Source organism: Hyposmocoma kahamanoa, unplaced genomic scaffold (genome assembly GCF_003589595.1).
Source record: "Hyposmocoma kahamanoa isolate Upper Pololo Valley unplaced genomic scaffold, ASM358959v1 93, whole genome shotgun sequence".
NCBI lineage: Eukaryota > Metazoa > Arthropoda > Insecta > Lepidoptera > Cosmopterigidae > Hyposmocoma > Hyposmocoma kahamanoa.
The window spans coordinates 12,365,277-12,388,137 of NW_020654810.1; the positions used below are offsets into that span (position 1 = coordinate 12,365,277).

At 35.7% G+C, this 22,861-nt stretch overlaps 1 protein-coding gene across 9 annotated transcripts; it reads left to right on the forward strand.

The window, feature by feature from the left end:
- Positions 1 to 314: 314 nt before the first annotated feature.
- LOC113237148 (receptor-type tyrosine-protein phosphatase N2) lies at positions 315 to 21,743 on the forward strand. 9 transcript variants are annotated; one of them, XM_026473450.1, is made up of 23 exons: positions 315 to 681; positions 11,262 to 11,351; positions 12,079 to 12,132; positions 12,343 to 12,406; positions 12,940 to 13,074; positions 13,377 to 13,470; positions 13,552 to 13,681; positions 13,758 to 14,300; positions 14,383 to 14,523; positions 14,740 to 14,973; positions 15,595 to 15,694; positions 15,783 to 15,872; positions 15,953 to 16,032; positions 16,145 to 16,218; positions 16,339 to 16,557; positions 16,664 to 16,812; positions 16,885 to 16,939; positions 17,027 to 17,248; positions 17,389 to 17,586; positions 17,693 to 17,859; positions 19,082 to 19,135; positions 19,790 to 19,967; positions 20,126 to 21,743. In XM_026473450.1, the coding sequence occupies exons 2-23, from the start codon at positions 11,267 to 11,269 to the stop codon at positions 20,237 to 20,239; spliced, it is 3,180 nt and encodes a 1,059-aa protein (XP_026329235.1). In that variant the 5' UTR covers positions 315 to 681; positions 11,262 to 11,266; the 3' UTR covers positions 20,240 to 21,743. The 9 variants fall into 9 exon arrangements, with proteins under 9 accessions (XP_026329235.1, XP_026329236.1, XP_026329237.1 ...); XM_026473451.1 differs by having other exon boundaries at positions 13,761 to 14,300; XM_026473452.1 differs by having other exon boundaries at positions 316 to 681; positions 16,145 to 16,212; positions 20,126 to 21,742.
- Positions 21,744 to 22,861: the final 1,118 nt, after the last annotated feature.

Genomic DNA, 22,861 nt, shown 5'->3' on the forward strand with positions numbered 1-22,861 from the left:
TTGATTACGTAAACAACGATGAACTATTTTACTTATGGAGAGCAATTAAATTATTGAGTATTGAATCGTACAATAATTTAATTTAATAATACTGAACGTTGTGAACCCCTGAAAGCGTGGGTTATGTTGCGGTGCTGCTATTGACATGCGACCTCTCAATATTCGCTGGAGCGAACAAGAATATACAATTCAATATTCCCCAATACATATATAATTCCTTTATACATACATCTACAAGATATATAATATACGATGAAAAAGGTGCGTAGACATTACAACTGAAAGCATTTCCCTCAAAGCCCTATAGCGCCTAATCGCGTCATATTATAACTCTTATTACACTTAGGTGGAGTGGTTCAAGTGTGAAAGTTCCGAAAGCCAAGTGTTAATATCGCGTTATCTAATGATGATTGGAGTAAAACATCGGGTCGAAGCAACGCAATTATGTAGGCGGCGGAATGGCCGCATGTGAATGGTGCGGGATCGATAGAGCGGAGTGCGCACGCTCGTCCCTCGCCGTCCGCCGTTCGCCGCGCTACCCCGCGCTCCACATCGCATACACAGCTGGCTTCACCTTCCGCCGCTGACGCTCATCAACCTGTGTCTCAGTGTCCCCTGTGTACAGATCCAGTGCTCTGCCGCATCTTGGATATGGTCCGGACTGATTAGTGGCTCTAAACGGTGCGTACCTCACCAGAAACACAACACAAACTTAAACTCTTAGATAGACTTTCAGCGACGCCATGTCCAATATTTTAATACTATATTATCGTGAAACCTGTTACACGGCAATTTTTAATATTGGGTAACTTTTTATTAAATAGATGTGTGTTTAAAAGTCAACCCTTCGTCAGAAGTGTACCGTACTGCCAAAAAAACTTAAATAAGTCGAAGCTTATGTTTACTCGAGACATGTTAAAAATATTGCGTGTTGTCTCCTATTCTTTCCGTAGCCATTTTAATTACATTGTAATTACACGGTGCTTCATAATATTAAAAAAGTTACGGCATCTTTGGGAAACAAACAAAGCTCGCAAATATATGAAAATGGCAAGCTAGATATTCAGGCCGATTGCGTGGGACGCAAAGGGCACGGGCTGCCTACGTCAGTAGATCCAATATACATAACAATCTATGTACCAGTATAGAACATGATATTTATGACCGGCAAAAGCTCTCTTTAAACGAGAACCTTTATTTGTTAGCAATTCAATTCTACATACATTTTTCTTTGCTTCCAAAAGATAAGTAAGCTCTTTGCAGCAATGTAAATGTCGATATTTCCTCTACGCCGTGCCCAGGTCTTGTTTATTTTTAAAATTACGCTGTTGATTGCTATGTTTTATATATATTACGATTTCTAAAGAAAACTACATTTGTGTGGCACAATAGCACCTAATAAATAATTAGTTGGTATGCTACTGGATTAGAATCTCAAACCTCTTAAATGGATGTAGGTATGGTAGTAGCCATTTTCCGTTTAAATGTAAGGGTACTTCAGCAACTCTATGTGCCCACACTCGAGATTATTCTTAGCCATCAAAGCATTGTTGTCTTCGATCGATAGCTACGTACATCAATATTTCACTGCTCAATCGTAGGCAATGACATTATTATTTTATTTACGTAAATAGTACACAAGACTGTTGGAACAGCCATTATTCCTTACGAGGTTATTAAAAGGAATTTTTAATATGGAGTCTTTAGCACCGCTAGATTGGTTTTCACTCAGTCACTGTGTAACTACGCCTGAAGGATCCCTCTTATCAGCAAGTGGCATCGCGTCCATGCTAATCGCACCTTGTAAATGTGGTTTTGTCAGCACGCTTTAGAGTCGTGCGTGCTGACAGTGTCCCGTATGGAACTCCAATTTAGTCTAGTAGCTTTGCTGATACGTACGTACGGAATCTTTAAGCATACCATTGGTTAGTGGCAATCGTTCACAGCATCACACATAAGTACCTTTCGAGTCACTGAACCGCGGCGTCAACTCGATAGCCGATAGAGCAAAGCTGATAGCAACTGCATACACCATGGGTATTATAAAGTCGTATGTATTGACGCGTGACTGCGACAGGTGTCACCGTGTAATATCGACCTAAGATATGAAACCATTACCATCCAGTCGTAGTTAGTGGCTGCAAATGATGCTCTATAAACGTGATTTTACTATACATTTACTTACAAAACGACATTATAGGTATAGGTACTGTAGTGTAAAATGGATAGATTAGGTATATTATTATTTTATATTTAGAACTGTGTAAAAAATAAGAAGGTGGTTTTGTATTTAGAACGAGATAAAAAAAGAAGGTTGTTGTCAAAGGAAGACCGGGGAGTTCTGGACGAAGCTTCTAGCAGAACGCTGACAGTAAATTATTATTATTTTATATTTAAAACTTTGTAAAAAATAAGACGGTGGGTTTGTATTTAGAACTTTATAAAAAAGAGGATTGTTGTCAAAGGAAGATCGGGGAGTTCTGGGCGAATCTTCTAGCTGAACGTTCACAGTAAATCTTTAATTATGATTATATTACTCGTTTAAATATTAAATAGTATCTATCACTGCGCTATAAGCAAGGCTACGCTCCCACAGTACCTACTGCCTTTCTTTCCTTATCATGACTAACGTAATTGACATTTTTGGCGAAATTGAGTTATTAACATATTTGGAATCAGCGAAACGAGATCTATAAACTCTATAAACTCTATAAATTCTATAAACGTTCCATTTATATCTTATTTAGTTTCAGTTTTATTGTTAATCGAAATTACTTTATAACTGACATTTCTCACAGAAACTAGGTGCGAAAATCTCGAAAGTTACCAAAATGCAAATGCGTTACTTAAATATGACAAAGAGGGCAGTATAGTCGTTTCCATTTTATACACTTTTTTTGTGTTTATTTGTTAAACGTTTAAAGAGGTTTCATAGCGTGTTAAGAAGCCCATACAGGGTTATTTATAAATACAAATATAAATAAATAAAAATAAACACTAACAACTTCGCAGAACTATATTACTAATATAATAAACAACAACTTTTTCACCTCACTAGCTTGGAAAGGCTGTCTTTCTCATTAGAAATCTGCGCGCAAAAGCGGTTTTTACCATAGATAAGGTTTTTGAAATTCGACTGTGGTGCACCTAACTTTTCTTTCGATGAAAAAAAAAGATGACACGTTCAACTACGCCATTAGTCGTACATTACTTATTTATATAATATAAATCCGTTGGTATATTTTATTCTTATTATTGAAGACATTAAATATTGACAATGATAACTAATTGTGTTTATTAAATTATTTTAATTCGTCGAAGAACTAAAATAATTTCAATAATTATTTTATCACACAAAATAAAAGTACAGCAACACAAGTACAAGCAGGAATAAAAATTGATCAGGTGTAAATTCAGAATGCATCCAAAGATAAACGTTTTCTTTTATTTGTAAAAACTCATGTTATTTAAAGTTCAACTATTTTTCTTCCATCTACCATTGTGCTCGCTATAATAGTGAGGTGAAAAGTTGTGTGTTTCGCTCGGCGAACGCTCTCCCGTGGTTCAATCTGAACTTCCTTCGTTTTCTCAGGTTTCAATAGAAGCATTCGCGTCAAACAACAACTTTGCAAGCCTTGCATAACAAATAACTATTATAACAAATAATTCCATGACTTTTATATTTGTCAGGTTTTACTTTCATACAAAAATAGTATATATCATATTTTATAATATCATATTTAAATAGATCGCTCTAAACGATAGTAACCTAATTACACTGTACAGAGCTGGGAGTCGTCTCAGAGGACGCTTAACTGAACTTAGGTATCTTACTACCACATACAAATCTAAAAATTAGTAGGTAGTACAACAAAAACTCTAAAGTTTATTTTAGTCAATTTCTTAAATAAATTGTTTATTATGTTTTGTAAAAATTCGTGGAACAAAAGTTATTGTTTAAGAAGTTAGTAATATAGTCCTACGAGGTTGTTAGTGTTTTAAAAAACCCTGTATAAATAACGACTCGTTTGCAACATAATTATAGTATAAATATAATGATACTACATAATTACTTGAAAAATTTAATCTGTTAATACTATCACAAGAAGGGAAAGCGACTAAGCTAGCTAAATCGAATAAATTATAAATAATGGAAATGCACAAATGAAATAAATATTACATGCAAGTCAGCAAATTAGAACGTTTTACCCGTTTATTCCACACTAATTAAAAAGAAAAAACCTCATCGTAATTCCTGGACTTTACAATAAAGATAGTTCACCAATCGGTACACACAAACTCATACAGCATACTATTATCACTTATTACCCTTTTTTATTTGACAAACTAGGTATAATACGTAATTACAGGTATGGCATCTGTAATTACGTATAAGTACTTACCTATTATTTTTCTTTATATACAGCTCTTACATACAGACAAGTTTTTAACCGACTTGAAAAAAGGAGGAGTCTCAATTTGACTGTTGTTTTTTTATGTATGTTACGCGATAACTCCGGATAAATAAAATTTGTAAACCGATTTTGATGATTCTTTGTTTGTTGGACAGGGTACTTCAGTAGCGTTCCAATTTAAATTTGAAGAAAATATTCCACCTCTAAGGGTGGTAAACTAGGGGACGCTTTACAAGTAAATGTAAACATTATTTTATTTTTCTTTAATAAACGCTGTGTATTGTCTGAAATAAAGTAATTCATCATCAACCATTTATACGTCCTACTGCTAGGCCCAGGTCTCGTCTCAGGCGAGGGTTTAGGACATAGTCCGCCATTGGTTTTTTGTTGGGGATTTTACACGATTTCCGAGGGTTGTGAACCTTCTTCGGCGTGCAGGTGCAGAACTAAGTGCGAGCCCAGATTCGGACGGCTTTTGCTTGCGAGGCGGTAGATCCAACCATTAAGCTCTCATGGCTTATTATAATATTTTTTTATAATATTTTTCAATGGCTTAATTCAGACAAGCTTCACATAAAAGTGAAATCAAGGCATGTCTATCAACAGGCCCGTGTCTTCCGCTTACAAAATATTTCACGAATGAAAGAGTTGAGAGCACCTTATAAGAATATTGTTTTCCCTTTGACATTTAACGTAGCGAAATTAAAGCAGAAATCCAACGAAATAATGGTTAAAATTATATTATACACTGTTTTTTAAAACGGACGGTAGGGATCAGATTTTAGCCCATTTGTAACGATAAGACATGATATTATTGTTCTTAAAATTTAAGCGTATTTCATAAAACAATACAAACTAGATACAATGTAACAATAATAACATACAACTGATTAACTCGAAGTTTATACTAATCTTGTTATCGTATCGATGTCATGCATATAACAATGCTTGGCATCGTGGTGAAAGGATTTGTCAATCGGCATAAGGTACTCGTCGATTGTTGTCCAGGTTGCGCCAGACGTACATGGATGGAATGGCTTATTCCCATCATCCCCTGGGGATCTGTTTTATTTTAAATTATTGTCCATTCCCATCGGATCCTCAATACAGGGAATCAAGAATAAATATTAATATTTTATTCCCACCTGATACCCTGGCACTCACAAGTTTATTTTTGGTAGGTACTGTGGTGCAGTCAACAAGAAAATGTATTTGAGTGTTGTGCTGTATTTCATTTAGTTTATTAGAAATGAACAACATTAACTGTACTAACTTATATAACTGTATTAACTTTGATTTCAAAACTTCTTTTTCTATTGACTGTACTTACCTTATAATTACAATTCCGTTGCAATTTAAAACTGGCGGTGGATCAATTTTAGGGATCAGATGGTAATAAGTCGATATATACTTAAACGATTTCATGATATGAGATCACACTTTGGATTTTGCTCCGTTCGTATCGTGAACGACATAAAGTTGAATTTAAATCTTTAATGTGAAGCTTAACGTATTCTTGACCCTGTATTTATTTATTTATTTTATTTATTAGATGTATAAAACAGTTTACATTCACTCCTTAGCAAAAGCTTAAACATTTATTACTATAGTTCTAATCTAGAATGTAAACCTAAACATGTTCATACAGCATGACCAATCATGAGTAAACAATTTTCTTACAATATATTAATAAAACGTACCTATGCATAATAAAACTAACCTTATATAAAATAGAATTACTATGACTATAACTATGACAATGTGGAGAAGAGAAACTGTGGTGCTTGTAGAATCGATTGCGAAGTCTTATAGAATTACAATCAAATATATCCGTATTGTATTAGGTACATTTTTGTTGTACAGATACTCACAATGGTTTCAGATTTTTTTATACTGCCCATGTAAAGAAAAATATTAATGAATTTTATATATTAAATTAATCATATATACCACTGTTTTTGCACAGTTTTTAATGATTGAAATGAGTGTTAGTAGGTATATAAAAACCGAATTTGAATTTCTCTGCCTGCATGTTATATCGATTATGTCGCAGGCAAATTGTATAATTCGTCCGAATTCAAACGTCGCCGGCAGTTTAAAAAATATTTCCGTTTTATAAATTGACAAAGGCAGATTGTAGGTCAGTTCATGTGTATCAATTTTGACATGATAGTTTTAGGTTAACCATGATTTAAAGAAACAAAAGCACTTAACTAGACTTGAAAGTTACAGACGACAATAGCTTCTGAAATATTAATTTTTGAAAATTTGTAAATAATATTTATAATAACATTACAGCGTCCCGGTTTTGAAACCTAGGAATGCTGGTGAAATTGCAGGTCCATGGAATTAATCAACTTATGTCTCAGACAGGCGTAGTGGCAGTGCCACTCAGATCTTTGCAATTTAAAGCTCTGAGTGGTATTGCAACTGTCATAGATAGGCGTATCGCTTATCATCAGGCGATCTACTCCTAGTCCTATCGCTTAATATCACAAAAAAATCTCAAAACCATTTTCTGAATCCTAGCTATCAATTTCATTGCTGGCCTGAAAGACTATATACCCCGCCTTTGTCTAACACCAGTTTTCATGATCACTTCAGCATTTTTTAATTTGTAAGTCGCTACTAATGCCTTTTGACATATTAAAAACTAACGATAATTTACAGTCTATATATGGCATTACAAAAAAAATACATCTAATAAAAACAGGCGAAGTAAATTAAATGAACAAACTATTTACCTACCAAATATACATTGACGTAAGTGACTGACTGTTCCTGATTACATAAAGATAACGTAGAAAGCAAACCATAACTTTTTTTGTAAATCAACACTGATTCATTACCTGCATTTAATTGACAGAATTTGCGTGGAGGCGTAACATTTTTTGGCCTTTTTAATACGGTCGTTATACAAGCGTTTATTTCATTCTTCCAACTAAAGCCACAACATTAAGGCCGACCTATTCCTGAGAAGTTACAGACTGCGTTTCATGAGGGCGAAGCTTGGATCATCTACACGCTGCTCACCGAATTCGACCGTGTGCCACAAAGTTTTCCCTCCAGTGACTTTTTTTACATGACACCAGTTGACGTGCTGTACGCCAGTCCATTGCAGTTCCAGTGCTACTCAGAGCTTAAATCGCAAAGATCCAAGGGCACTGTGACTGCGCCTGTAACCTGGAGACATAAGTTACCAAGTCCTATGTGCCTGTAATTTCACCAGCACCCTTACCCTTGAAAACAGGAACAACGCAGTAATGCTCACATTACTGCGTGGCGACAGAAATAGGTAAGGTGGCAGTACTTCCATGGAGAAACCCTTTTACAAGGAGCTCTACTGCTAACAATTAAATAGTAAAACTAATTGTCACGAAGATTTACTTTGATTCGCGTATTTTGTAGCTGTCAATCACAAACTTCTGTTCACGTATAACTTACAACAAAAAACGGTTAACCGTGTAGAATTTAATTTCTTTTAGCTTCCTGTTTTTAGGATCAGTAGAAATTATGTAAGTAAAACTAAAAAATAATATTAGGCAAGGAAACATTTTTGGCTGTATCTTTCCTTTACGTTATTTAATATTACTTTTTACAAATTGGATTGGAATGCCGTCAAATGATTTATGGTTTCGTCTTTGGCTCATTTATATTTTAAAAGTACCTCTATATACATGTAGGTCTTGTTACCGGTTAAAGTTTAAAGGATATATGGATAATTGGATATACTTGCCAGCAATTTGTGTCAACTGTAACAAACATAAGGAGCAAAGAAAAAAAAACAATAAATTCAGAAGAAATTGAAAATCTTGTTATCTACAACAAATTATCATCATTTCTCTTTTTTACAGCTTTATCAAGAGATTTTGTCTAAAATTAATGTTTCTTATAACTACATTTATAACTGTTTTCTTCTTTTTCTACCATATACTTGAAATCTTTGGGGAATTTTTGGGATTTTTTTAACCATTCTTTATTTTTAACTATAGTTAATTGTATGATGAACTGAATAGTTAATATAACATTAATTCTAAAAACTGAGTTCCATTAAGCTACTGAATGTCAAGTAGAAACTTCAAAGTAATTTTGCAAGGCAAATATTTAATTTAAATTTTCAGTTTTGCCTGCCCAAAGGCACAATGGTTTCTTAACAAAGCACAAGGCGGGGTTGTGAGATTCCCAGAATGTCTACATTATTTTTCACGCCCTCGCACAGTCGAGTCTAATATACACAAGTTAGGTGGGCCGAACGAGGTTACTGCGAAATTTGGTAACAATTTTCGCACATTTTGCAGGGCTCGACATTGTGTCGATCATTAATTACATACGCCGCCGAAATATTGTTATTTACATCTGAGTACTTACGTAAGAAAACACTACAATATGACAACATTACTTGGCTTTACTCGCAGTTATGAGGAAATATGTCTTTTAAATAATTAACTTAAATATTATATATATAAATTATTTACTACTTCTACAATAGAGTAATATGGTAATGCTACGGAGATACGGGCATTCTTCCATAGGATCTATTTTCATAAAGGAGGGAAATACTTTAGTGCTTCAGAGAAGTGCTGTAATAAGACAACTCGGGCGCACAGTTCGGGACCGCGGGTTTTGTTAGCGTCTAATTTGCATAATGTTTTTAACATCTCTTTTAACCGACTTCAAAAAAAGGAGGAGGTTCTCAATTCGACAGTATGTTTTTTTTATGTATGTTACGTGATAATTTTTTTGAACTGATTTTGATGATTCTTTTTTGTTGGGAAGAGGGCATCTCAGTATTTAAATTTGAAGAAAATATTCTATCTCTAAGGGTGGCAAAGTAGGGGATGACATATTAATAGTCACAGCGATATAGTATTGGTGTTTTTTGCAATGTAGCGTCAGGGCGGGAGTTGCAAACAAAAAGAGGAATAAAAAGATTCGCTTTGGCCTGCAGAAATTAGCCTTAACGGATTTAGCTAGTGATCAGATCGCTTTACTTCCGTAATTAGCTAATCTGGCTCCAATACGACCATTACGATCGAAGCGAGCTTTCCGCATAGCCCTTTTGCAGGATCTATCGGTTTTATTGAGGGTTTTCTTCAGATGATTGATTACTATCTCGAGTATAAGCCCAAGCCTAGTACGAAAATTGCTTTAGCGTTTCCGCAGTAGCACACTCAGCGATTATCCTAGGGCGAGCTTTGCCGTTGATGGAGACATCAACAAAAGACAGCCCGAATATTCACGTCAAAAGCGATATACAGTTTTTCAAGTTTTTACGCTAATGTGTTTAGGATGGATAAGAACCCCTTAAACGTTTGCTATATTCAATTTGAATCAGTTCTCAAGTACGTAAGCAAATAAGATTAGTGGGTAGCTATATATATATTATATAAGGATATAGATATTATATATAATTACATGAGTAACTGAGAAATATAAATGTAGATACAACATTTTTACAGATAGGTACGTACTACAAGATTCCGTAGCAGTTTGGTAGCATTTACCCATATTGATTTCCTAGGTTGAAGGCTTTGTTTACGTTTTACAATAGTGTTTTTTCATACTCGGGTAATGGACAGTAAAAAGGAGATACAACTGATAATTAATTATCAAAATATTTTGAAAATGAATGAAAACAAAACTTTATACTTACATATACCTATCAGTGGCGAGACGTGAAAATTGTCGTTAGTAAAGCCGGAGCCAAACAAAAAACCTAGACCTTAACAAAAAGTGGCGCCTGAGTGACACTTAAGCGAACATTTATTAGCACACAAGATACCAGAACACTTCATTTCACTGCTTATATTAACACATAAAATTGAGCACAAAATTTAATGAATGACTACTAAAACGTGGAAAATTTTAGAAAAGCCGGTGGAAAGCGAGTTATACGGACGCCTCGCTACTGATACCTATGGTCCTCACATGTTCTTGAATATAATTTCGTTTGTGAAAGTCTAGTGTCTATACTAGGATTAACGTGTGATATAACTGGACTAATAGTTCTATACAGGATGTATTGGTTTAAGTGAGCCTAGGCGAATATTTCGTAAATATAAGAGATATCAAAAACCTTCATACTAACTAACAATCGAAAGTACGGTACCTAATGAGTAAAATGACATCAATAACTTTTTAAAACTAAAATCAGAAATATCCAAAATTTTAACGTTAACCTGTCCCATACATCACCTATATATTTAACATGACATTCGTAGAGGGGCTTTAGTTGATCCAATTTACGAGGTCACAATTAGTTTACATATAACGAAACTGCTGTAAATAAAGTAATAAAACTATCTTTTAATTGAATATAAACAAAGTGATGTTTATCTTTAAGTAAGTACAACATTTTGTGTTCAGCTATTATTCGAGACTGAAGCCTCTCTACGATTTTTATAATCAATATGTGGGTACGTTAAAATTTTACCTCGTGTACTTACGGAATAACCTCCTGAGCACACTTCACGATTACAACCTGCATACGAGTATGTCTAGTACTAATAAAAAATGACATGACAATTATTTTCTTTATTGATATACGATCGATTGTGGTGACCATTATTTTCTTTATTGATATACAATCATCCCAACACTCCCCTCAATAATCGCCTTCCCAATATGCGTGTCCGTGCTTGTGTAATAAAGAATTTTCTTTCTTTCTTTTCATTGGGAAAAATATTCCCATTTGACACAAGAGTGACTATTTTTGGAAGTTGTTCGTTTCGTTATTGTACCGGAGAAGACTACCGGCAAACAATTGTCCCAGAAGCCGTCTGGGGTAGTGGCTCGTGTCAGAGTGAACAACATAGATTCCTAATACTTAGCTGCTTTCTATTCCAGATGTGATGTACCGTCTCTCATGGCGGCAGGCTCTATGGGCGCTGGCGCTTTTATGTGTGCTGGCGCCCTCGAACGCCGATGGTAACATAGGTTAGTAGTTTAGTACCTACTTAGGTCAGCTAAAGGATACAAGCTTTAGAGTTTTTTTTGCACACACTCGTAGCCTCGCACTAGGGAAACCCTGTACCTATCGGAGTGCCATGGACACATAAATAGACTAGCACAAATTACACCCAAACTCACGAGATAAATAAATGTGGGCCATACAAATATTTTTCCAAACCGAGAATCGCACCCGTAGCAGGATGGTAATCGTTCGGCCATGGAGGTTAAAACTTTAAAGAATTTTATAGAACTTCCTACAAGGGAACACTAAACCAAAACAGACCCAACTATATTTTGTTTTATTTCTATATTAATTGAGCCGGGAATCGAATCTGAGACATAACGTACTACGTACTAACTAACGTACGTCGATAGTACTAAAGCTCAATTTAGATTTCCGTGGTACGGAATGGAAGTGAATTTTTGTAACCATAGCATAATAAACTTTATGCCAATTGTGTAACGTACAAACTAGATGCCACCCAAAAAACAGATCGCGCGTCTTCCGGAGAATCTCGCGTAGTTTTGGGAATACCTACCCACCGAAAAAAATTAAAATGAAATATATAACTCCGTACTAAAATTTGCTGTATGTTATTCCAATGTAAATTAAGCCTAAACTTTTTCAGGGCTCTCGTTAAAGTTTACGGGTTATTTATTTATTATACGTTTATTGTTTACTTGTTTATTCGAGTCTTGTTTTTATTTACAGGTTGCTTATTTAGCTCTTCACTGTGCATTAAAGGAGTAGAATGGTGCTACGACGGTGAGTCATCTTCTTTTCTCATTTTTGTTCTTTAAGATGATACATTACGTCTTGAAGTTTTTTATTTTTTATTTCGGGGTCAGATTAAGATAAAAAAACCTATATATTAGAAAATATTATACAGATAATAATTTGACGATGTGAGTTCCAAAGTATTTAAAGGTAATTTATAATAAATAACTATGTAGCTTTTATTAACACTTGTCGCAGATTTCGCTTTCGGGAGATGTATATCGATCTTTGAAGAGGAAGCTGAAGAAGGTGATCTCTATCGGTAAATTACACTTTATTTCTCATTGTTAAGTTAGCAGGTATTTGATTGACCAAAAGTTCGTGCGCTATCAAGGTATAAATGAACTGCAGTGGAGTAATTTCATTATAAAAAACAAAATTAATATCTTCTAAAATAAGTATATCCAATAAAAATCTTGTCACAATTACTACAGCGACTCACATCACGTCAGACTCTGATAGCTGTAAAGGTATCGGCTGAGTGAGAAGTTTCATAGATCTCTTACATGAATCACTTACGGCGATGATAAAAGTCTATTGTGAGGGGAGGCCTGTGCTCAGTAGTGGGACCATACATAGGGTAACTAGGTATTATTATAATATGTATTAGCTTTGAATCTTGCAAGCTTACATTATACCCACGAGAATTGAAATTACGAGCAACTACTCTAGTCTCTATATTGTAAAAAAACAGTGCATAATAGGTTTGAAATTTGTAGAAAAATCCGTTTCGTAGAACCTTCTGTCATGTACGGTTTTCTCGATTAATTACCATAAGTCATCATAATTGTTCAGATATGACATGAACTCGGAGCAGCTGAAATGGTTCGAGAGCGAGTTGCAGCGGCTGGCAGAACGTGGCTACCGCTGGGAGCATGCATACACGCAGTGCGTGCTTCAGGCCATGCTCTATACACTCAGGCAGGACCTGTGAGTATAATAATCTACACCTATAAAAACCCTAAGTTTAATTCTGACCACGAGTGACATAAGAAGTTACATTTGCGAGTAGATAGTCTGTATTTCTGTTCGTTTAAGTAGTAGTCTGAATTTAACATACTTAGGTATTTATATACTGCTATTTTGTGTATATGGTTGGTGCTGTGTGTGGGTATGGTGTAGTGGTTTACGTATACATACATCTTAAAGTGTGACTTGTAACTTGTATCTGATAGTGTTACCAATAAATTATTTCATTTGATATTCATTTCACTAAAGTTTCTTTTTTACAGGGATCCAGCCAAGGTCAATGCAAAGATATGTGACCATTTCGCTGACCCAAAATTGAGTAATATACCACTTGACGATGAAAACGAGAATACTGAAGTAAGTACGCAACTGTTTTTCTACATAATTATATACCTTGAATTGTGAGTCAGTATGCATAACCAAACGCTTTACATTTAGGCCGAACCTGACGAAACGGCGTATATACGGTTTACGCCAAATTCCCCACAAACGGACTCCGACTTTGCAAATGAGGTTTACAGCCCTCCAGACGATCCCATGTCAACTTACCTAGTACCTGGTGGTAATGGTAAGTGCAATCAGTCAATTCTGTTTATATTTTGGATCTTAGCATTTTACATTAATCGATTGTAACTTTTTTGTAGCAGTTCCGGTCATTGTTGAGGAAGACGCAGTTCCAGATGACGAAACGCCAAGTGACAAAGTTAGAAATTTGTTGATGCATGCTGACGAAGAACTGCCTGTTAATTTACCTTTTGAAGGGTTTCGAGAGCGAATCCAAGCTGAAAAAGTAAAAGCTGGTGATAATGACAACACAATACCTGATGCTGTATTAGATAAAGAAAAAAAATCTCTTCCTGATGTTGAACTACTCACGCAAGGCAGTCCCAACTCTGACTATTTGGATGAAGAACGCGTGGGAGCACACTATCGTAAGATCAAAACTAGGCCCCCACCTTACACAGCTGAGTACATCACTAGCAATAGATTGTCGGATCTTGATGCTGAAGTTCGATTCAATGCTTTAGAAAAATACAAGCAAAGTTTTGCTGAGAAGAATTTTCCATTTGAATACGAAAATCCTGGGGAGTTGCCCGAACCGAGAATATATATCGATGAAGATGGGTTAGACGATTTTCCTGTTGACTCCGGTAGTGGTGAACGAGACCCTTATCATATAATGAAAGGTAAAAGTTGAATAAAAAACAATTTGCTTTATTGCCATCTTCGAATTCATTTATTCATATTCATTGTGAACGTCCTTTCCAGATAAAAACAAGATGGACCTAAAACATTCTAAGAATATGGAATATTTAATGAACTATTGGCGTGAAATAATTGATTCTAAATTGAAACCACAAGGAGCATTGTATGCAGAAGGAGGACCTATGAAGGCTGATGATCTGCAGAGTAAGTAAAATAAAAAATGCAATCTATCAATACCATGTAAAAAGATGATTTATGTTGCTTCCTGGCTTTGTTTGCATAGTAGGCCAGCAAAAATCACGCATTCTATTGACAAATCTGACTAATATATGTTACATTTCAAAGTAATTTATTTTTTTCAGTTTTATGTTTAAGTTGGTCATTATTTGTTTTATGTCATGCCTGTTTTGTTCCACTTAGGCCCCTTGTACTCAAGCAGCTCAGCCCGGAAGCGGCACGCGCACCCTAATGAAGGTGTTTCAAATACCGACGATGTTTCAGGTGAAAATTCAAAATTGTCTTCTGAAGAGTTTCAAGATTTGTTAAATAGCGAATGGGGCTTTATGCGTAGGGAAAGAGATGATGTTAAAAAGCCCGGGCCGCGCCTGGATGCGAAAACAATAAAGTTAATATACCAGAATAAGTCGGTGACAGGTTAGTGTCACAGCGGCCTGAGATTACTGTTTAGATTTATCGATGTTGATGTGCCCTACAAGAGTACCTACGTTAGGAAATAATAATGATGATGCTGCATAAAAATTAAAACTGTATTTGTTTCCTAAACTTAAATGCACTTACATATCATGTCGAAAACCGCACTAAATGTTTCTCTCGTTCGCACAATTTCCTTAACACGATCAGCATGAGACCTACGTGGCCTAGACCGTAAAATAGAGATTTAGGAATACGTGTATTTATTTAATACGCTTTAATGTTGTGTTTCGTCCGTTATGTTTTTTCATTCAATTCATTCATGATGTCTCTGTTGTGACCTCTTTCGTTATTTTTCACTCTTGGTGTTATTACTTTATCACATCTAAATGTTAGTTGCGTGCATTTTAAACTCATTTTTCATAGAAAACTAAATATCACATCTGAATGTTCATAATAATTTATTATTGTTTCATTGTATAAAATCTGAAATTTGTGTAAATTATCCATTTTGTAAATGACATTCTTGCTTTAAAAAAGCATGTACTATGTGTTCCGTATAATGCGGAATCTAGGTATAAGATGGGTGGCTTGTAATAGATTCTTTTGATCTTACTGTTTCAGGTCATGGAAATACAAAGGCACAAAAGTTAATAAACGGTGGACATGATCATAATGAATATGACTACGATCCTTCTTACGCATATGTTTTATTCAAGAATAGGTAAGTCATGGAAGCAAAAGTGCCTATGTGTTGAGTACGCTCTGTCGTGTGCTTTCATTGTTATTGATTGTTTGTCGCTTTGCCATAGGTTCGGTACGGACTGGGAGAAAGGCATATCATTCATAGCAAAAATCGAAGAACTGCTTGGCTTAGAGAAAAACACATTTACGAATCCTCGGTAAATTTCAAGTTCTCCATAGTAATAATATTAAATTGTCTCATTATAACTGTTCTCTGAAAATGAATTGGTTGTTTAAGGGTTGATCCCGGAGAAGTTACGTTTAAAGTTGAGAAAAATAGCAAAAATTACGATGCCGTGGATGTAGCATCACGTGTCGGTAAGCTACGTTTACAATATTATAACTTATTGAGATTATTGCGATTGATTCCTTTATATAATGTTGCGAATTATATTATCATTATAATCTACTGAATCTGTAAAATTTTCAGATGAGATCAAAGACGATTTGCGCCTCGTAACTGGTGCACAAGTTATACAAACTGGCGTGGGTGATCGGGTAAATGTAAATCTTTTATTTCTTGTACATTCATTTACATCTTTTGTAACCTTAAAATAACCTGTATATATGTATAATAGGGACTATTTCAAAGTTTATGCAGAACAACTACTTTAAATATTGCAGAGCAAGCGCCCAGTAATTCGCCACTCAGATTCAACTGAAGGTCTTATCTGGGGTCTGGATATGCCAGTAGTGCTAGCCCTGGTGGGTAGTCTTTCTGTGCTGATAGTGGGTGCGGTGGTCTTCGCGATACTTCTGAAGAGAGATTTGAACGCCAGGAGGAAGATGCAAGGGCTCTCCACGGCTACCGAAATAGACGCAGAAGCAACCAGAGATTACCAGGTAGCAACCCAATCGAAGCAGTAACAGTTTCAAACGTGATTTTTGCATAGCCTCTTACAAGTACGGGAAAATGCGTTCTGACAAATAACTAGCATCTATATTCCAGGAGTTGTGCCGGGCCCGTATGTCAGGCAAGTGGACCGGGCAACAGACGGCTGCAGCACCTCATTCCTCAGATGCTCCCCAACGTATCACCTCGCTGTCTCGTGAACCTGATGGCAACTCACCTTCCACCAGATCTAGCACTTCGTCGTGGTAATTAATTAATTCTTTTGGACTTAGAAAACTGTCCGATCTCTTCTCATATCGCAATCATTTTGCTTTTAGGAGCGAAGAACCAACATTGACCAATATGGACATCTCTACTGGACATATGGTCCTTGTAAGTACTTAACTATTTGATCAGAAAAATATTAAGTAGCAGGCAGAGGAATGTTTGGTTTGAAACAAATTTGTTTCTCTTCACCAGGCTTACATGGAAGACCATCTCCGCAACAAGGATCGCCTTGAGCAAGAATGGCGAGCTCTATGCGCATATGAAGCGGAACCCTGTGCGACCGTAGCAGCCCTGAAACCGGAGAATACGGGCAAAAATAGATACCCTGAAGTGCTGCCCTATGATCACTCCAGGGTCACACTGAACACTCTTTCCAACCATCTTGGGTCTGATTATATCAACGCTTCTACTATTGTAAGTTTGTAAACCCTTTATACTACCCTATAAATTTTCTCCACTAAAATTACTAACCGTATAAAAAGAGATGAACTTGATACCGTATTAAAAGTTCGAAAACTTAGAACCTTCTGAAAATCAATGATATTTATATACAGACCGATCATGATCCTCGCAACCCTGCCTATATCGCCGCAGCGGGTCCTCTGGCGCACACCGCGCCCGACTTCTGGCAAATGGTATGGGAGCAAGGAAGCGTCGTCATGGTTATGCTCACAAGGCTTACGGAGAATGGTAATCAGCTTTGCCATCGGTATTGGCCGGAGGAGGGTTCTGAACTCTATCATATCTACGAGGTACGACTATAACTTTCACAGCATTTTAAGTTTTCATATCATTTTAATTTTCTGTCAGTAAACTTTAACAAGACACGTAGTACCAATATTTGTCTTATGTTTTCAGGTGCACCTAGTAAGTGAACACATCTGGTGCGACGACTACCTCGTCCGCAGCTTCTATTTAAAGAATCAATGCACCGGAGAGACTCGCACGGTCACGCAGTTCCATTTTCTCTCCTGGCCAGAGAACGGAGTGCCATCCTCTACAAAGGCCTTGCTGGAGTTCAGGAGGTACCCTAAATATATTTTCATCGATAAAATCTATAAGTAATATATCAAGAGAGTATATTAAACACTGCCGCAAAGTTACCTAGTTGTAGGTGTGTGTTATACACATATAACATGGAGTGTGTGAGGGAATTGCACGATTTAATTCCATCATCTGGGGGACTAGACGTCAGCTGAGTTTTCAACAATGTGTTGTGGATATTCCAAAGTTTGGCACGCAGCGTTTTGCTTCGACATTTATATGGCGAACGACAGTGGAGTGAAATTACCTACCGATAGAAGATCCAGCTATCTTGGACCTTATCAAGGCGAGAGTGAATAGGTATTATTTGGGTGTGCACGCTCCATAGTCGACCTCATCGTCTCTTTCCATAACATGAGATGGAGGTGAAATGCGAATTTTTAGTAAAAAAATGTAAGAGTTCAAATGTACATGACAGTTGTGAATTCAGAACAAATATTAACATTAACACGTTGTATATCCAAAGTTTTTGGATGTATCCTGTCTATGGCATCGTAGCACCGAAACGGACGGAATTTTTTATCGCGAAGCGTTTTTTTTAAGAGCTGGTTTAATCGGAATTGTTCCTAACTTTGTTTGATGAAATGATCAGCTCTTTAAAGATCACTCCTTTCCTAGGTAGTGTAGGGATCTCAGTCATAAAATGAACATTTATTTTATTTTAACTTTTTTGATCGACTTGAAGTTTGATATAAGTACTACGGAAATCCGATACCTAACTTTAGGGCATTAATATAGTAACCTTGATCTGAAATTGTAACTAGGATATTCTGCAAACTACCAGTTTGTTATAATTATTAATACAAAGATCGAACACTCAGAAAAAATCCTTCGATCCGGCCGGATTCGAACCGACGTCTTCTAGCATACCGTGCCAGACGCTGTACCAACTAAACCACGGAACGAACCAGCGGACCTCACGAATTTGCTCCATGTGCTAGTTGTCGTGTCTTTGTATTTGGTTTGACTTTTTGGTCGTAGCGCCATCTTACAGATAGTGGTGACTTGCTTGACTTTTTTACACTATTTTGTATAGAGTATTTAATTTTGGCAGAAAATCGTAAAATATTATTTTTCCAAGTAAACCCATCTATGAAAAACTTTACATGAAATGTCAGTACCTACACATATAATTACAGTTAGGTTATGTTTTAGTATGTATTTTTAGTAAAATAATTAAGACTTACATAATTTATTTCTCAGGAAAGTAAACAAGTCCTACAGAGGAAGATCTTGCCCTATCGTTGTCCACTGCAGGTAAGACTTCCATCAGTTTCTACTAATATTATAGACTGTGTTGTGTTAATAAATCAATTAATATCACATGTTTAGTGTAATTGAATTTTAGCGTTGTTCTCTATGGATTCGTTCGGGCACCTTAGAGGATGGAAAGTTCATACACGAACATAATAAGTCGTTCACCCAATATAACAAGTCTATGGTATACTTCTCATTTAAATTGCGTGAAGCTGTGAAGACAGCTTAACGCAACAGCTCACTTAACGCGCAGCAGCTCAACCGAGCTTGCGGTTGCGCCAACGCGCCGTTCACAGGCCGAGGGAAGCCGACTTTATTATACCTACTACTACTTATATGTCAAGAAAATTTTCCACTTTCGCAATACCTTGTCATAACTAATGCATTTGCATTTCAGTAAATTTTTCATTTGCTAGTAAAAATATCAATTATGCTGATTTTGCAAATTAAATAAAATATAAAAAATCGACTAAAAGGGGTTATCGATCTCATCTCGATTCGCTGATCCTAGATTACAATTAATTATGTTAACAATTCAATTTCCCTACAAAAGTCGATTGCTTAGGGCCAGTCCAACTTCCACCCTCTAAGAGTTCAACATGCACTTTTTTGACATCTACTTACTGTTATGTTTGAATAAATTTTGGATCACAGTGACGGAGCTGGCCGCACGGGCACGTACTGCCTGATTGACATGGTGTTGAACCGCATGGCAAAGGGTGCAAAAGAGATCGACATCGCCGCCACACTCGAGCACATCCGCGACCAGCGCGTTCGCACTGTTGCCACCAAACAGCAGTTCGAATTCGTACTCATGGCCGTTGCTGAAGAGGTACGGAGAGATACCTAACATATTCATTTTATATGTTAAAAGTCTGTAGTATACTCTGTATTTTTATCTAAATTTCTATTTAAAATCAATGACAGTGTTCACACTTGAACTTGCTAATATCAAGACATAAAAGTATTGAAACAAATTCGATTTTCCAGGTACATGCGATACTAAAGGCTCTACCGGCACATCTGCAACAAATGCAAGAAAAGAAGGACAAAGAGAAGGAAAAAGATAAAGATAAAGACACCGAAAAGGAAAAGCCCAACTGAACACGACGATACGCCACGACATTGTTAACCAACTTCTTTTCACTCGACTAACGTAAACAAGTAAAGCGTGTATCCGTAGTCTCGAGGCTTTGAATTTCGCTGCCTACCTGCAAATGCACTTAGTACGGCATTTGTGGAATCGAAATAAGAGATTCATTTGTTTTAATCTCGCCACTTGGTAGCGTGAAGTTCTCAACCTTGATATTATTGTAATAAATGTGTTTTATGTATTCACTTTTCCTTAGCGCTTTATTTTCATGTATCTTAATATTCTACAAAGTACGAAAACATTCATTAACGTAAGTAATTTGGTGGAAATTAATGATTTATTTAGTGTCATATTAATCATTTCATCAAGCTGGCTGTCCAGTAGATTATGCTACAAAACAAAAACTAGGCATTTATTTTTTTAAAGCTTTTTAATTGTATGTTAGTGATGTATTTTCATATGGATACAAGAAGTAGAATATTTTTAAGACAATTTTAAACATATTAATGTTAATTTTAATTTTGATCATCATAGCTTTTTGTTTGGCATACTGTAAACAAAAATAAACACATTGTATGCAACAGGTATCTTAGTCAATTGTTAAGGTGTCTATAGTCACATATTCCTTTTATGTTTAAAATGTATGTACAGAACATTATTTATCTAAATGTTGGTTTAATTAGATAAAGTTCAGTTGTAGGAAATTTACGCGACCAAATTCAACAAACAATAAATTGTAACATTCTAGAACCTCTGTTATAAAAGAAAGAACTGCTTTTAAATGTTGAATATATTTAATCAAGTGTTATTCGTTTACGTAATTTACAAATATCTAATTATGCAATACGTTATTTGCATGAAATGCATTAATATCTATGACTTGATCTCAAAGTAGGTGAAGTGTTAATATACATATATCCAGAATCTTGCTGTGCTATTTCTTCGTTACTTGTCAAGTACTCGTACCTACATAAATCATACAATGTAATCTTTTTCGTATAACATTTATCATTTGTTATGGTAATTTATGAAATATTGTAATTGTCAAATTTGACCATCATACTCGTACACAGGGCGCGCAAGTACTGAAGTACAAATCTACCAGAAATGTGCCCACCGAATCATATCCTGACAAACGGCATACCTGAAGAAATATAATCAAATAAATGAGATCAAAAATTAATATTTACTGAGTAGTAGAAACAATAGAGACGTAAATATAAGATTTATATACCTAAGGTTATTTATGCATATTACGTAAAAATATAAAAAAAAAATAGCTACCCACGAAATTACGAGTGTAGTTTAGATTTAAGGGAAAATATATTTAACCGTATTTCTGTATGAAATTATATGTAGTTTTTATGTGGATGATTGAATAATGGATTTTGATTAAATTGTTTTAGGTAATAAGACAAAATCTAGTATCCTCAACCCTAATCTCCGTATCCCATCCATTTACACGTACTAAATTGCAAGGACAGATACACGCACAACTAATAATTCCACACAGTGTCCATATTATATTATAATGGTGGCTTCCCACGGCCCGTGTTTTCACAGGCTGCGCCGCGCGAGTACGCGTCAACGCGCCGTAGGAAGAGTGCTGCCCCTTCCGGGCAGACTCGCATGTATGGGTCTGTGACGCGAGCACAATCCTACAAATCGACGCCGCCTTTGAAATCACGGGCCGTGGAAAGCCAGCGTAATATCTCCATGATTAAGTGACAAGACATACTGACAAAAAATTTGCGTTTTCTATTTTTTTTACTTAATACCACTTCAAAAGGAAATTATATAACGGCGAGGATTGCAAGACAAACCATGTACATAATTATGTACCATATACATATAAACAAATCAAAGTTCTTCATTCGCTACTTTCCAAACTCAAGATAACTTTTATTTCAATACCTGTGCCACTATAACAAAATCTGCATTAAAAATACGTAGGCATTCTGTGATAGAGATCCAAGTGCGATAGTAGATAAAAGTATACGTTAATAACTTGTTAATACGGTAAATATATCTAAGCTAAGTTAGCCGCAAAAACAAATCACATAGTTCCACCGAGTTTAATTAAGTTGTACAGTTGTAAGTTGTACGGTGTTAGCACAGAAATCTAATTATTTATTTAGATTTATGTGGTTGTTAGTAAACAGAACTTGATACTTACATTTCGTTAGGTATACCTATGTAAGTATAAGAGTTAATTCTTAAAAACGGCCTTAAATTCAGGTGGACTGCAAATATTAAAGAATGGAAAAGAAAATAGAGACGTGAAAAGCAACCCAAAATTATATTTTTTAATTATTTAACTCTTTTATTTAGAAAATTAAATGTTTTTGCTAAAACTTGTTAAACGCTCAAATATTTGAATTCCACTCTATCCATGACCGTTCACCACATAGATATGGAAGCGTGCGAATCTTTGGAATATCCACAATATAGGGGTGGAAGCCCAGTCCCCGGTGATGGAAGCGTGAAGGAGGAATTAAATCGCGCAATTCCATCGCACGTTCTCCGTGATATATTCTGTAGAATACCGATGAGGAGGCAACTTTACACCGTCTCTACAGTTTCACCTCTACTAAATCCGAATCACCTATAAGCCTCTTGGCACGCTTTTCTAC

What these genes read in the sequence shown, in the direction of transcription:
- LOC113237148 (XM_026473450.1), top strand. Translation starts at nt 11,267, where the DNA reads ATGTACCGTCTCTCATGGCGGCAGGCTCTATGGGCGCTGGCGCTTTTA. An exon ending in GCCTTGCTGGAGTTCAGGAG is followed by an intron (nt 17,860 to 19,081) that starts GTACCCTAAATA and finishes TTTATTTCTCAG; the next exon opens with GAAAGTAAACAAGTCCTACA. An exon ending in TCATGGCCGTTGCTGAAGAG is followed by an intron (nt 19,968 to 20,125) that starts GTACGGAGAGAT and finishes TCGATTTTCCAG; the next exon opens with GTACATGCGATACTAAAGGC.